Source organism: Bombina bombina, chromosome 4 (assembly GCF_027579735.1).
Source record: "Bombina bombina isolate aBomBom1 chromosome 4, aBomBom1.pri, whole genome shotgun sequence".
NCBI lineage: Eukaryota > Metazoa > Chordata > Amphibia > Anura > Bombinatoridae > Bombina > Bombina bombina.
Window position 1 is genome coordinate 147896553 of NC_069502.1, and position 12135 is coordinate 147908687.

The window sequence follows — 12135 nt, forward strand, 5'->3', positions numbered from 1 at the left end:
CAAAGATAATTCGCTGGGCAGAGTCTCACTCTTGCCACCTGTCAGCAATCCACATCCCGGGAGTGGAGAACTGGGAGGCGGATTTCTTAAGTCGTCAGACTTTTCATCCGGGGGAGTGGGAACTTCATCCGGAGGTCTTTGCCCAAATACTTCGACGTTGGGGCAAACCAGAGATAGATCTCATGGCGTCTCGACAGAACGCCAAGCTTCCTCGTTACGGGTCCAGATCCAGGGATCCAGGAGCGGTTCTGATAGATGCTTTGACAGCACCTTGGACCTTCGGGATGGCTTATGTGTTTCCACCCTTCCCGATGCTTCCTCGATTGATTGCCAGAATCAAACAGGAGAGAGCATCAGTGATTCTAATAGCGCCTGCATGGCCACGCAGGACTTGGTATGCAGATCTAGTGGACATGTCATCCTGTCCACCTTGGTCGCTACCTCTGAAACAGGACCTTCTGATCCAGGGTCCCTTCAAACATCAAAATCTAATTTCTCTGAAGCTGACTGCTTGGAAATTGAACGCTTGATTTTATCAAAACGTGGTTTTTCTGAGTCAGTTATTGATACCTTAATACAGGCTAGGAAGCCTGTTACCAGAAAGATTTACCATAAGATATGGCGCAAATACTTATATTGGTGCGAATCCAAGAGTTACTCATGGAGTAAGGTTAGGATTCCGAGGATATTGTCTTTTCTACAAGAAGGTTTAGAAAAGGGTTTATCCGCTAGTTCCTTAAAGGGACAGATTTCAGCTCTGTCCATTCTTTTACACAAACGTCTGTCAGAAGTTCCGGACGTTCAAGCTTTTTGTCAGGCTTTAGCTAGGATCAAGCCTGTGTTTAAAACTGTTGCTCCACCATGGAGTTTGAACTTAGTTCTTAATGTTTTACAGGGGGTTCCGTTTGAACCCCTTCATTCCATTGATATCAAGTTGTTATCTTGGAAAGTTCTGTTTTTAATGGCGATTTCCTCGGCTCGAAGAGTCTCTGAGTTATCTGCCTTACATTGTGATTCTCCTTATCTGATTTTTCATTCAGACAAGGTAGTTCTGCGTACTAAACCTTGGGTTCCTACCTAAGGTGGTCACTAACAGGAATATCAATCAAGAGATTGTGGTTCCATCTTTGTGTCCTAATCCTTCTTCGAAAAAGGAACGTCTGCTACACAATCTAGATGTAGTCCGTGCCCTGAAATTTTATCTACAGGCAACTAAGGATTTTCGACAAACGTCTTCCCTGTTTGTCGTTTATTCTGGTCAGAGGAGAGGTCAAAAAGCTTCGGCTACCTCTCTCTCCTTTTGGCTTCGTAGCATAATACGGTTAGCCTATGAGACTGCTGGACAGCAGCCTCCTGAAAGAATTACAGCACATTCTACTAGAGATGTGGCTTCCACTTGGGCCTTTAAGAATGAGGCTTCTGTTGAACAGATTTGCAAGGCTGCAACTTGGTCTTCTCTTCATACTTTTTCCAAATTTTACAAATTTGACACTTTTGCTTCTTTGGAGGCTGTTTTTGGGAGAAAGGTTCTTCAGGCAGTGGTTCCTTCCGTATAAAGAGCCTGCCTGTCCCTCCCGTCATCCGTGTACTTTAGGTTTGGTATTGGTATCCCATAAGTAATGGATGATCCGTGGACTGGATACACTTAACAAGAGAAAACATAATTTATGCTTACCTGATAAATTTATTTCTCTTGTAGTGTATCCAGTCCACGGCCCGCCCTGTCACTTTAAGGCAGGTAATTTTTCCATTAAACTACAGTCACCACTGCACCCTATAGTTTTCCTTTCTCTGCATGTTTTCGGTCGAATGACTGGTAATGGCAGTTAGGGGAGGAGCTATATAGCAGCTCTGCTGGGTGAATCCTCTTGCACTTCCTGTTGGGGAGGAGTTAATATCCCATAAGTAATGGATGATCCGTGGACTGGATACACTACAAGAGAAATAAATTTATCAGGTAAGCATAAATTATGTTTTCAGACAGTCAGTTTCATTATTTGGGATAATGCATATGAATTAAAACATTTTTTCTTACCTTAAAAATTGACTTTTTTCCCTGTGGGCTGTTAAGCTAGCGGGGGCTGAAAATGCTTCATTTTATTGCGTCATTCTTGGCGCGGACTTTTTTGGCGCAAAAAAATTCTTGTCATTTCCGGCGTCATACTTGTCGCCGGAAGTTGTTCGTGTTTACGTCATTTTTTTGACGTTTTGCGCCAAAAATGTCGGCGTCACCGGAAGTGGCGTCATTCTTGGCGCCGAAAGCATTTGGGCGCCAATAATGTGGGCGGCTTTTTTGGCGCTAAAAAATGTGGGCGTCATTTTTGTCTCCACCTTTTTTCTCCCATTATTTAAGTCTCATTTTTCATTTGCTTCTGGTTGCTAGAGGCTTGTTCATTGGCATTTTTTCCCATTCCTGAAACTGCCTTTTAAGGAATTTGATAGATTTTGCTTTATATGTTGTTTTTTCTCTTACATATTGCAAGATGTCTCAGATTGACCCTGGATCAGAAGCTACTTCTGGAAAAACGCTGCCTGATGCTGGCTCCACCAAAGTTAAGTGTATCTGCTGTAAACTTGTGGTATCTGTCCCTCCGGCTGTAGTTTGTGATGAATGTCATGATAAGCTTGCTAATGCAGATAGTGTTTCCATTAGTAATATACCATTACCTGTTGCTGTTCCATCAACATCTAATACTCAGGATGTTCCTGTTAATATAAGAGATTTTGTTTCTAAATCTATTAGGAAGGCTATGTCTGTTATTCCTCCTTCCAGTAAACGTAAAAGGTCTTTTAAAACTTCACATTTTTCAGATGAATTTTTAAATGAACATCATCATTCTGATTTGTCTGTTTCTGATGATGATTTTTCTGGTTCAGAGGATTCTGTCTCAGATATTGACACTGATAAATCTTCATATTTATTTAAAATGGAATTTATTCGTTCTTTACTTAAAGAAGTTTTAATCGCATTAGAGATGGAGGAATCTAGTCCTCTTGATACTAAATCTACTAAGCGTTTAAATTCGGTTTTTAAACCTCCTACAGTTATTCCGGAAGTTTTTCCTGTCCCTGATGCTATTTCTGAAGTAATTTCTAGGGAATGGAATAATCTGGGTAATTCATTTACTCCTCCTAAAAGGTTTAAGAAATTGTATCCTGTGCCATCTGACAGATTAGAGTTTTGGGACAAAATCCCTAAGTTGATGGGGCTATCTCTACTCTCGCTAAACGTACTACTATTCCTACGGCAGATAGTACTTCCTTTAAGGATCCTTTAGATAGGAAAATTGATTCCTTTCTAAGGAAAGCTTATTTATGTTCAGGTAATCTTCTTAGGCCTGCTATTTCTTTGGCTGATGTTGCAGCAGCTTCCACTTTTTGGTTGGAGGCTTTGGCACAACAAGTGTCAGATCATAATACTCATAGCATTGTTAAACTTATTCAACATGCTAATAACTTTATTTGTGATGCCATCTTTGATATCATTAGAGTTGATGTCAGGTATATGTCTTTAGCTATTTTAGCTAGAAGAGCTTTATGGCTTAAAACTTGGAATGCAGATATGTCTTCTAAGTCAACTTTGCTTTCCCTTTCTTTCCAAGGTAATAAATTGTTTGGTTCCCAGTTGGATTCTATTATTTCAACTGTTACTGGGGGGAATGGAACTTTTCTACCTCAGGATAAAAAATCTAAAGGTAAATATAGGGCTGCTAATCGTTTTCGTTCCTTTCGTCAGAATAAGGAACAGAAGCCTGATCCTTCCCCTAAAGGAACAGTTTCTGTTTGGAAACCATCTCCAGTCTGGAATAAATCTAAGCCTTTTAGAAAGCAAAAGCCAGCTCCCAAGTCCACCTGAAGGTGCGGCCCTCATTCCAGCACAGCTGGTAGGGGGCAGATTACGATTTTTCAAAGAAATTTGGATCAATTCGATTCACAGTCTTTGGATTCAGAACATTGTTTCACAAGCGTACAGAATAGGTTTCAAGGTAAGGCCTCCTGCAAGAAGATTTTTTCTTTCTCGCATTCCAATAAATCCAGTGAAGGCTCAAGCATTTCTGAAATGTGTTTCAGATCTAGAGTTGGCTGGAGTAATTGTGCCAGTTCCAGTTCTGGAACAGGGTCTGGGGTTTTACTCCAATCTATTCATTGTACCAAAGAAGGAGAATTCCTTCAGACCAGTTCTGGATTTAAAAATATTGAATCGTTATGTAAGGATTCCAACATTCAAAATGTTAACTATAAGGACTATTCTGCCTTTTGTTCAGCAAGGGCATTATATGTCCACAATAGATTTACAGGATGCATATCTGCATATCCCGATTCATCCAGATCACTATCAGTTTCTGAGATTCTCTTTTCTAGACAAGCATTACCAATTTGTGGCTCTGCCGTTCGGCCTAGCAACAGCTCCAAGGATTTTTTCAAAGGTTCTCGGTGCCCTGCTATCTGTAATCAGAGAACAGGGTATTGTGGTATTTCCTTATTTGGACGATATCTTGGTACTTGCTCAGTCTTCACATTTAGCAGAATTTCATACGAATCGACTTGTGTCATTTCTTCAAGAACATGGTTGGAGGATCAATTTACCAAAGAGTTCATTGATTTCTCAGACAAGGGTAACCTTTTTAGGTTTCCAAATAGATTCAGTGTCCATGACTTTGTCTCTGACGGACAAGAGACGTCTGAAATTGGTTTCAGCTTGTCGAAACCTTCAGTCTCAATCATTCCCTTCGGTAGCCTTATGCATGGAAATTCTAGGTCTTATGACTGCTGCATCGGACGCGATCCCCTTTGCTCGTTTTCACATGTGACCTCTTCAGCTTTGTATGCTGAACCAGTGGTGCAGGGATTATACAAAGATATCACAGTTAATATCTTTAAATCCGATTGTACGACACTCTCTGACGTGGTGGACAGCTTACCATCGTTTAGTTCAAGGGGCTTCTTACAGATGCGAGTCTGACAGGTTGGGGAGCTGTATGGGGGTCTCTGACAGCGCAGGGGGTTTGGGAATCTCAGGAGGCGAGATTACCCATCAACATTTTGGAACTCCGTGCGATTTTCAGAGCTCTTCAGTCGTGGCCTCTTCTGAAGAGAGAATCGTTCATTTGTTTTCAGACGGACAATGTCACAACCGTGGCATATGTCAATCATCAATGGGGGACTCACAGTCCTCTGGCTATGAAAGAAGTATCTCGGATACTTGCTTGGGCGGAATCCAGCTCCTTTCTAATTTCTGCGGTTCACATCCCAGGTGTAGACAATTGGGAAGCGGATTATCTCAGTCGCCAGACGTTACATCCAGGCGAATGGTCTCTTCACCCAGAGGTGTTTCTTCAGATTGTTCAAATCTGGGGTCTTCCAGAAATAGATCTGATGGCTTCTCATCTAAACAAGAAACTTCCCAGGTATCTGTCCAGATCCAGGGATCCTCAGGCGGAGGCAGTGGATGCATTGTCACTTCCTTGGAAGTATCATCCTGCCTATATCTTTCCGCCTCTGGTTCTTCTTCCAAGAGTGATCTCCAAGATTCTAAAAGAGCGTTAGTTTGTTCTGCTGGTGGCTCCAGCATGGCCTCACAGGTTTTGGTATGCGGATCTTGTTCGAATGGCTATTTGCCAACCTTGGACTCTTCCGTTAAGACCAGACCTTCTATCTCAAGGTCCTTTTTTCCATCAGGATCTCAAATCATTAAATTTGAAGGTATGGAGATTGAACGCTTGATTATCAGTCATAGAGGTTTCTCTGACTCCGTAATTAATACTATGTTACAGGCTCATAAATCTGTGTCTAGGAAGATATATTATCGAGTCTGGAAGACTTACATTTCTTGGTGCTCTTCTCATCATTTTTCCTGGCATTCTTTTAGAATTCCTAGAATTTTCCAATTTCTTCAGGATGGTCTGGATAAAGGTTTGTCTGCAAGTTCTTTGAAAGGACAAATTTCTGCTCTTTCTGTGTTGTTTCACAGAAAGATTGCTAATCTTCCTGATATTCATTGTTTTGTACAGGCTTTGGTTCGTATAAAACCTGTCATTAAGTCAATCTCTCCTCCTTGGAGTTTGAATTTGGTTCTGGGGGCTTTACAAGCTCCTCCGTTTGAACCTATGAATTCTCTGGACATTAAATTACTTTCTTGGAAAGTTCTGTTCCTTTTGGCCATCTCTTCTGCTAGAAGAGTTTCTGAGTTATCTGCTCTTTCTTGTGAATCTCCTTTACTGATTTTTCATCAGGATAAGGCGGTGTTGCGGACTTCATTTAAATTTTTACCTAAAGTTGTGAGCTCTAACAACATTAGTAGAGAAATTGTGGTTCCTTCATTGTGTCCTAATCCTAAGAATTCTAAGGAAAAATCGTTGCATTCTTTGGATGTAGTTAGAGCTTTGAAATATTATGTTGAAGCTACTAAAGATTTCCGAAAGACTTCTAAGTCTATTTGTTATCTTTTCCGGTTCCAGGAAAGGTCAGAAGGCCTCTGCCATTTCTTTGGCATCTTGGTTGAAATCTTTGATTCATCATGCTTATGTAGAGTCGGGTAAATCTCCGCCTCAAAGGATTACAGCTCATTCTACTAGGTCAGTTTCTACTTCCTGGGCGTTTAGGAATGAAGCTTCGGTTGATCAGATTTGCAAAGCAGCCACTTGGTCTTCTTTGCATACTTTTACTAAATTCTACCATTTTGATGTGTTTTCTTCTTCTGAAGCAGTTTTTGGTAGAAAAGTACTTCAGGCAGCTGTTTGTTTGATTCTTCTGCTTATAATTTCAGTTTTTTTCATTATAAGATTAAGACTTTATTTTGGGGTGTGGATTATTTTTCAGCGGAATTGGCTGTCTTTATTTTATCCCTCCCTCTCTAGTGACTCTTGCGTGGAAGTTCCACATCTTGGGTATTTATTATCCCATACGTCACTAGCTCATGGACTCTTGCTAATTACATGAAAGAAAACATAATTTATGTAAGAACTTACCTGATAAATTCATTTCTTTCATATTAGCAAGAGTCCACGAAGCCCACCCTTTTTGGGGTGGTTATGATTTTTTTGTATAAAGCACAATTATTACAATTCCTTATTTTTTATGCTTTCGCACTTTTTTCTTATCACCCCACTTCTTGGCTATTCGTTAAACTGATTTGTGGGTGTGGTGAGGGGTGTATTTATAGGCATTTTGAGGTTTGGGAAACTTTGCCCCTCCTGGTAGGAATGTATATCCCATACGTCACTAGCTCATGGACTCTTGCTAATATGAAAGAAATGAATTTATCAGGTAAGTTCTTACATAAATTATGTTTTTCTTCATAAATGGAAAGAGTCCACAGCTGCATTCATTACTTTTGGGAATTTAGAACCTGGCCACCAGGAGGAGGCAAAGACACCCCAGCCAAAGGCTTAAATACTCCTCCCACTTCCCTCATCCCCCAGTCATTCTTTGCTTTTCATCCCATCAGGTTGGCAGAGAAGTGTCAGAAGTTTTCGACAGTCTCTTATGGAGGGTAGTACTCTTCAGCATGGGACTGGAGTTTTCAGTAGTCCTATCAGCCTTTCAGTGAGAGCATGGGTGAAAGTTAGAGTCCGGAGATGCAGGGAGAGTCTTTCTGTGAAACCATCACGACTCATATTAACAGGTCCACAAGCAATCAGCATTGACGAGTTTCGCTGCCTGCTGTTTTTTGTCTCAAGTCCATGGCAAAGGTGACGCTACTATTCGTCACACTTGAAGGGCCGTGTTCCTATTCCACGGCATAGATTCCGGTAAGATTGTTTTTTTACTTTCATCATGGATTTATTGTAATTTCAACTGTTTATCCGAGAGGGGCTACAACCTTTCGGGGATAACTTTAACATAGGGTCTCAGTGAGGCTCCTTTTGTATCTAGGAATCAAGGGTTATTATCTATGGCTCATGGCTATTTTGGAACATAACAGCCTATGTCTAGTGACGCAGGCTTTTCGGTTGGGCGCGCTTTTGCATTAACTGCACGGTTTACCTTGTGTCCCCATTTCCGTTTTCCTGACCTTGTGGCGACAGAGAAATCCTGGTCCGCTGGTGTCTGGTTCTCTGGAGACAGCAGTGTCCCAGTTATGGAGGATTCTTGGAGACGGATGTCTCTGATTCAGACTCTACTTCTTGCGAAGAATATGAATTGGCCCGGGTGATACATGCCCATCAGTTATGTTCCAAATGCCGTTTTAGAGTGCTCTGTTTCTCGGAATCGGGGAATCGGGTACCCATTTAGCCATTCGTCTCTGGGGATTCTATTTCTCACAAGACGAGTTCCCTACCATCAACTCATACTATGCATGCAGGTAACCCAAACACTACTTATCCTTTCTAGGGAGTGTGGCCTGTTCCCACCGGAGGTTATGACACGATTCTGCATGGCCATATCTTTGGCGCTGGCGCATCTTCACCTCCCGTGATTGTGCTTACGATATTGTCCGTGTTTCGTTAACCAGGGTTCATCAGGCGTGGAATCGCCTGATCCAGTTTATCCTCCCGGGGGAGCGACTTCCCCTGAGGCCTCAGGGGGTCAACCTTCGGGGCCTTTCCTTTTGTGCCGGCGGAGGTATGTTGCGCCTTTCGTTATAGACTGGCGCATCTTCCTACTAAGGTACGTTTTTGGCGTTGCTGGAGGATCTCACTCGTAATGGGTCTGGGGATTCTGTCTTACTCTTCGACTGGGTTGCATACGTAGACATAAGGGGATGAAGTAGTCTTCTTATAGTCTTTATTTGTTTTTCCTTTTCCAGTTCTGAGCTTGGAAGTCTTGGACCCCTGTTGGGCTGGTCCAGCAGGTCTGTCCGTTCTTCCTGGGCGATAACCTACAGGTTTCCTTATCTTTTATTTTCATCTGGTGAGGTTAATTTTCTTTTGGTTTAAAGCTCATGCTGAAGGAAACTCTTCTCTCTGGAATTGATACTCGTGATTTTGTTCGCTATGTTTACAAAAGTCTGTCTGACTGTTCTTTATCCCTCCATCATCGGGGGAGACTCTTTGTGGCCTTGACAGTGCTGGGTCCCTTGGTTTCTGGCGGGTCCTGACTGGGTACAAATCCTTCTGTCTTTGAGGCCTAGTTCAGATACGTGGTGCCTTTTTATGTGCAGTTGGTCCGGTGAGGGCGCCCATTGATCACAATATGTGTGACTGTCTTGTTTTACAAGCTTCAACTAGCATCCTGAGAGGACTTGAGGGTTCGTTGTTGCTTAGGGGCATGGGGGATTGGTTCAGTCCTTTTTCACCTTTCAATCCAGTGGGCCGAGACTCAGTTGAGATCCGCGGCGACATGCTCAGTCGTTTCCAAATTTTTTGGGAACTAGAGTGTTCCTTCCCATTGTGGGTTGGAGGTTTGGAGGATTTAGGTCCTTCATATCGCCGTTCTTACGGTTTTGCCTTCATGGTCTCTTTGGAAGTGTCCTTTTAGGACTAATTCCTTTTAGAGGTTCTCTTCCTTTGGGTCGAGACTTTCTGGACTTCGTCCGGTTTTTGTGGCGGCTTTGGCCGCTTTATTAGGAAGTGAAGGCCATGAGGCTCTGTCTTTCTTCGGGAGTTAGTCGTCTCCATATCATGGGCGATAGGAGATGTTGTCTCTTTTCCAAGCTTTTTACTTAGGGGATGTTTTTCTGCCTGGGTTCGGGATGATTTGCATTCTTCTCCCTTGGGTGTGGTCCTCTGGAACGTTAATCTAAAAGGATCATGGAGTCTAGCCTTTCTTCTACTCTCTTTCGGTTGACTCTGTTCTCGTTTTCATTTTCCTTAGTGCTGCTCTTGGGGCCTTTGGGCTCTAGAGAAATTGCGTGACTTTTTTGCGGCCTAGTACCTTGCTAGGGGGGTGTTGACCTCTGGCTAAGGGTGTTTTCTTCCCTTTGGACTGGGAATTACGAGTGAGTCCTGTACCCGTTCTCCGGTTTTCCCGGTTCTCATCCCCTGTGAGGTCTGATTGCTTCAGATGGGGGTATCTTGTGTTCCCTAAGGGTGTTTTTCATTCTAGGACGATTCTGGGTCCCGGGTCTGGAATTCTTGTCTTGTATCCTTCTTTGATGTCTGAAGACTTATGATCCGATGGACTGGTTCGGGACAACCCAGTTTTTTTCAGGGACCCTATGTTGCGACATAGGGGCTAGCTCATGGGCTTGAAAGCAGGGTAGGCCAGAGTTCTCATCCACCTTCGGGTACTGGTTATAAACTTTAACGCCTGACTTATCCTGCGGATAAGTGTGCTCCTCTATGGGGAGTCTTTTTCTCTGTTGGGTCAACAGTAGTGTCTGAATGAATGATTTTTTATTCGGTCTGTGTTTTGAACATACTATGGCTTCATGTCTTGTGGACATGTACGCTGTTCTTATCTGTGCCCTTCCCTTTGGAGAGTATAGTTTATCTTCCTTATGAGTTGGAGTTTCCTCTCCCTGGAGGGTCTTTGTCCTGCCCTGCGTGTAGGAGGTTGGATCAGGTGGCTTATTTCTGTAAGGGGCAGCATCTGCTGCTCTGTAGGCTCTGTTCCACCTGTTGGAAATTGGTCTCTCTATGTAGAGACTGTCTAAGAGAGTTGTGACAAGTCTTCCTACGTATCTGTTGCACTTTTCTCTGTTCCAGGTCCAAGGGGGTTCTCCTTGGGAGTGCCTTATTTTGGAGGAGCAGATTGGGTTGGCACCCCAAGCTCTGTTGGGGTGGGTGAGTCCCCCCTTTTTTTCTTCCATTACCTGGGGGGCTTGTGGTTGGGGTCTTCTGTCCCCCTGTCTATCATACATGTCTGTCACTTGGGCTTGTCTAGTGTTGGAACAGGATCTGAGATCTGTTGCTCTGCTATTTCGTACTTGGAGCATTCGAGGTACAGTAAGCCTTTTTGAGGTTTCTCCTTTCTCCACATTCAAGATTTGTGGGAAGGACTGGCGGCTCTTAGATAGCCTGCAACATTATCTGCTGGTTAGTGGATACTTAGGAATCTGAAGAATCCTATCTTCAGCTGTTTTCTACTTGCCCGGCAAGTATTTAAGTTTCAGAGTCATTTTTAGATGACTGCAGTGTGTAGTGTTTTTGTTTCAGGTGTTGTTTGTCAGACCTATTTGAGCTTGCTGCACAAGGTTTCGTTCTGAATATTTTTGTATTCTGAGATACCTTTTGCGACTTTGTCTTTAGTTGCCCAGAAAGACTTGAAACCGTTTTCTTCAGTGTAATCTGGGGGCAGGTAGGCACCGCAGCAGAACTGTGGCGAGGTGCAGGGGCCTGGATTGCTATAAATTAATAAAGCTCATAAAGTTGTTATAAATTGATATATTATATACCCTAACAAGTGGTGCAATATTGTTAAGCTGTTTTGGGCACATTAGGAATTTTTTACTGCTGCAAACGTTGTTTTCTCTTGTTAAGTGTAGTCAGTCCACGGGTCATCCATTACTTATGGAATATATTTCTTCCTAACAGGAAGCTGCAAGAGGATCACCCAAGCAGAGCTGCTATATAGCTCCTCCCCTCACATGTCATATTCAGTCATTCTCTTGCAGCCTAACTAAAGATAGGTCGCTGTGAGAGGTCTGTGGTGTTTTTTAACTTAGTTTATTTCTACAATCAAAAGTTTGTTATTTTAAATGGCACCGGAGTGTGCTGTTTGTTCTCAGGCAGCATTAGAAGAAGAATCTGCCTGCATTTTCTATGATCTTAGCAGACGTAACTAAGATCCACTGGCTGTTCTCATCTGAGGAGTGAGGTAACTTCAGAAAAGGGGAATAGCATGCAGGGCCCCCCTGCAAATGAGGTATGTGCAGTAAATTATTTTTCTGAAGAATGGAATTGACTGAGAAAATACTGCTGATACCAATGTAAAGTAAGTTCAGCCTTAAATGCAGTGATAGCGACTGGTATTAGGCTGATGAGTGTGTGTACACTGAATGTATTTTTCTAAGGAATGGAATTGACTCTGAAAATACTGTTAATACTGAAATAATGTATGAGCCTTAACTGCAGTAAAAGCGACTGGTAGCAGGCTTATTAATAACAATTCATAACTTTTCAAATGTATGTTTAAAACGTTTACTGGTATGTTAATCGTTTTTTGTGAGGTACTTGGTGATAAAACTTATTGGGGCATGATTTTTACCACATGGCCATCTTTGTTTTCTGCATAGAAACAGTTATCTGAGCT

General features: G+C 42.5%; 1 protein-coding gene across 1 annotated transcript in view; it reads left to right on the forward strand.

The window, feature by feature from the left end:
* The window catches only part of SMC6 (structural maintenance of chromosomes 6), an 869177-nt gene that overhangs the window by 500897 nt on the left and 356145 nt on the right, over positions 1-12135 (forward strand). Inside the window, 1 exon segment of the mRNA XM_053711237.1 lies at positions 8456-8565. Coding sequence (XP_053567212.1) covers positions 8456-8565 — 110 coding nt within the window.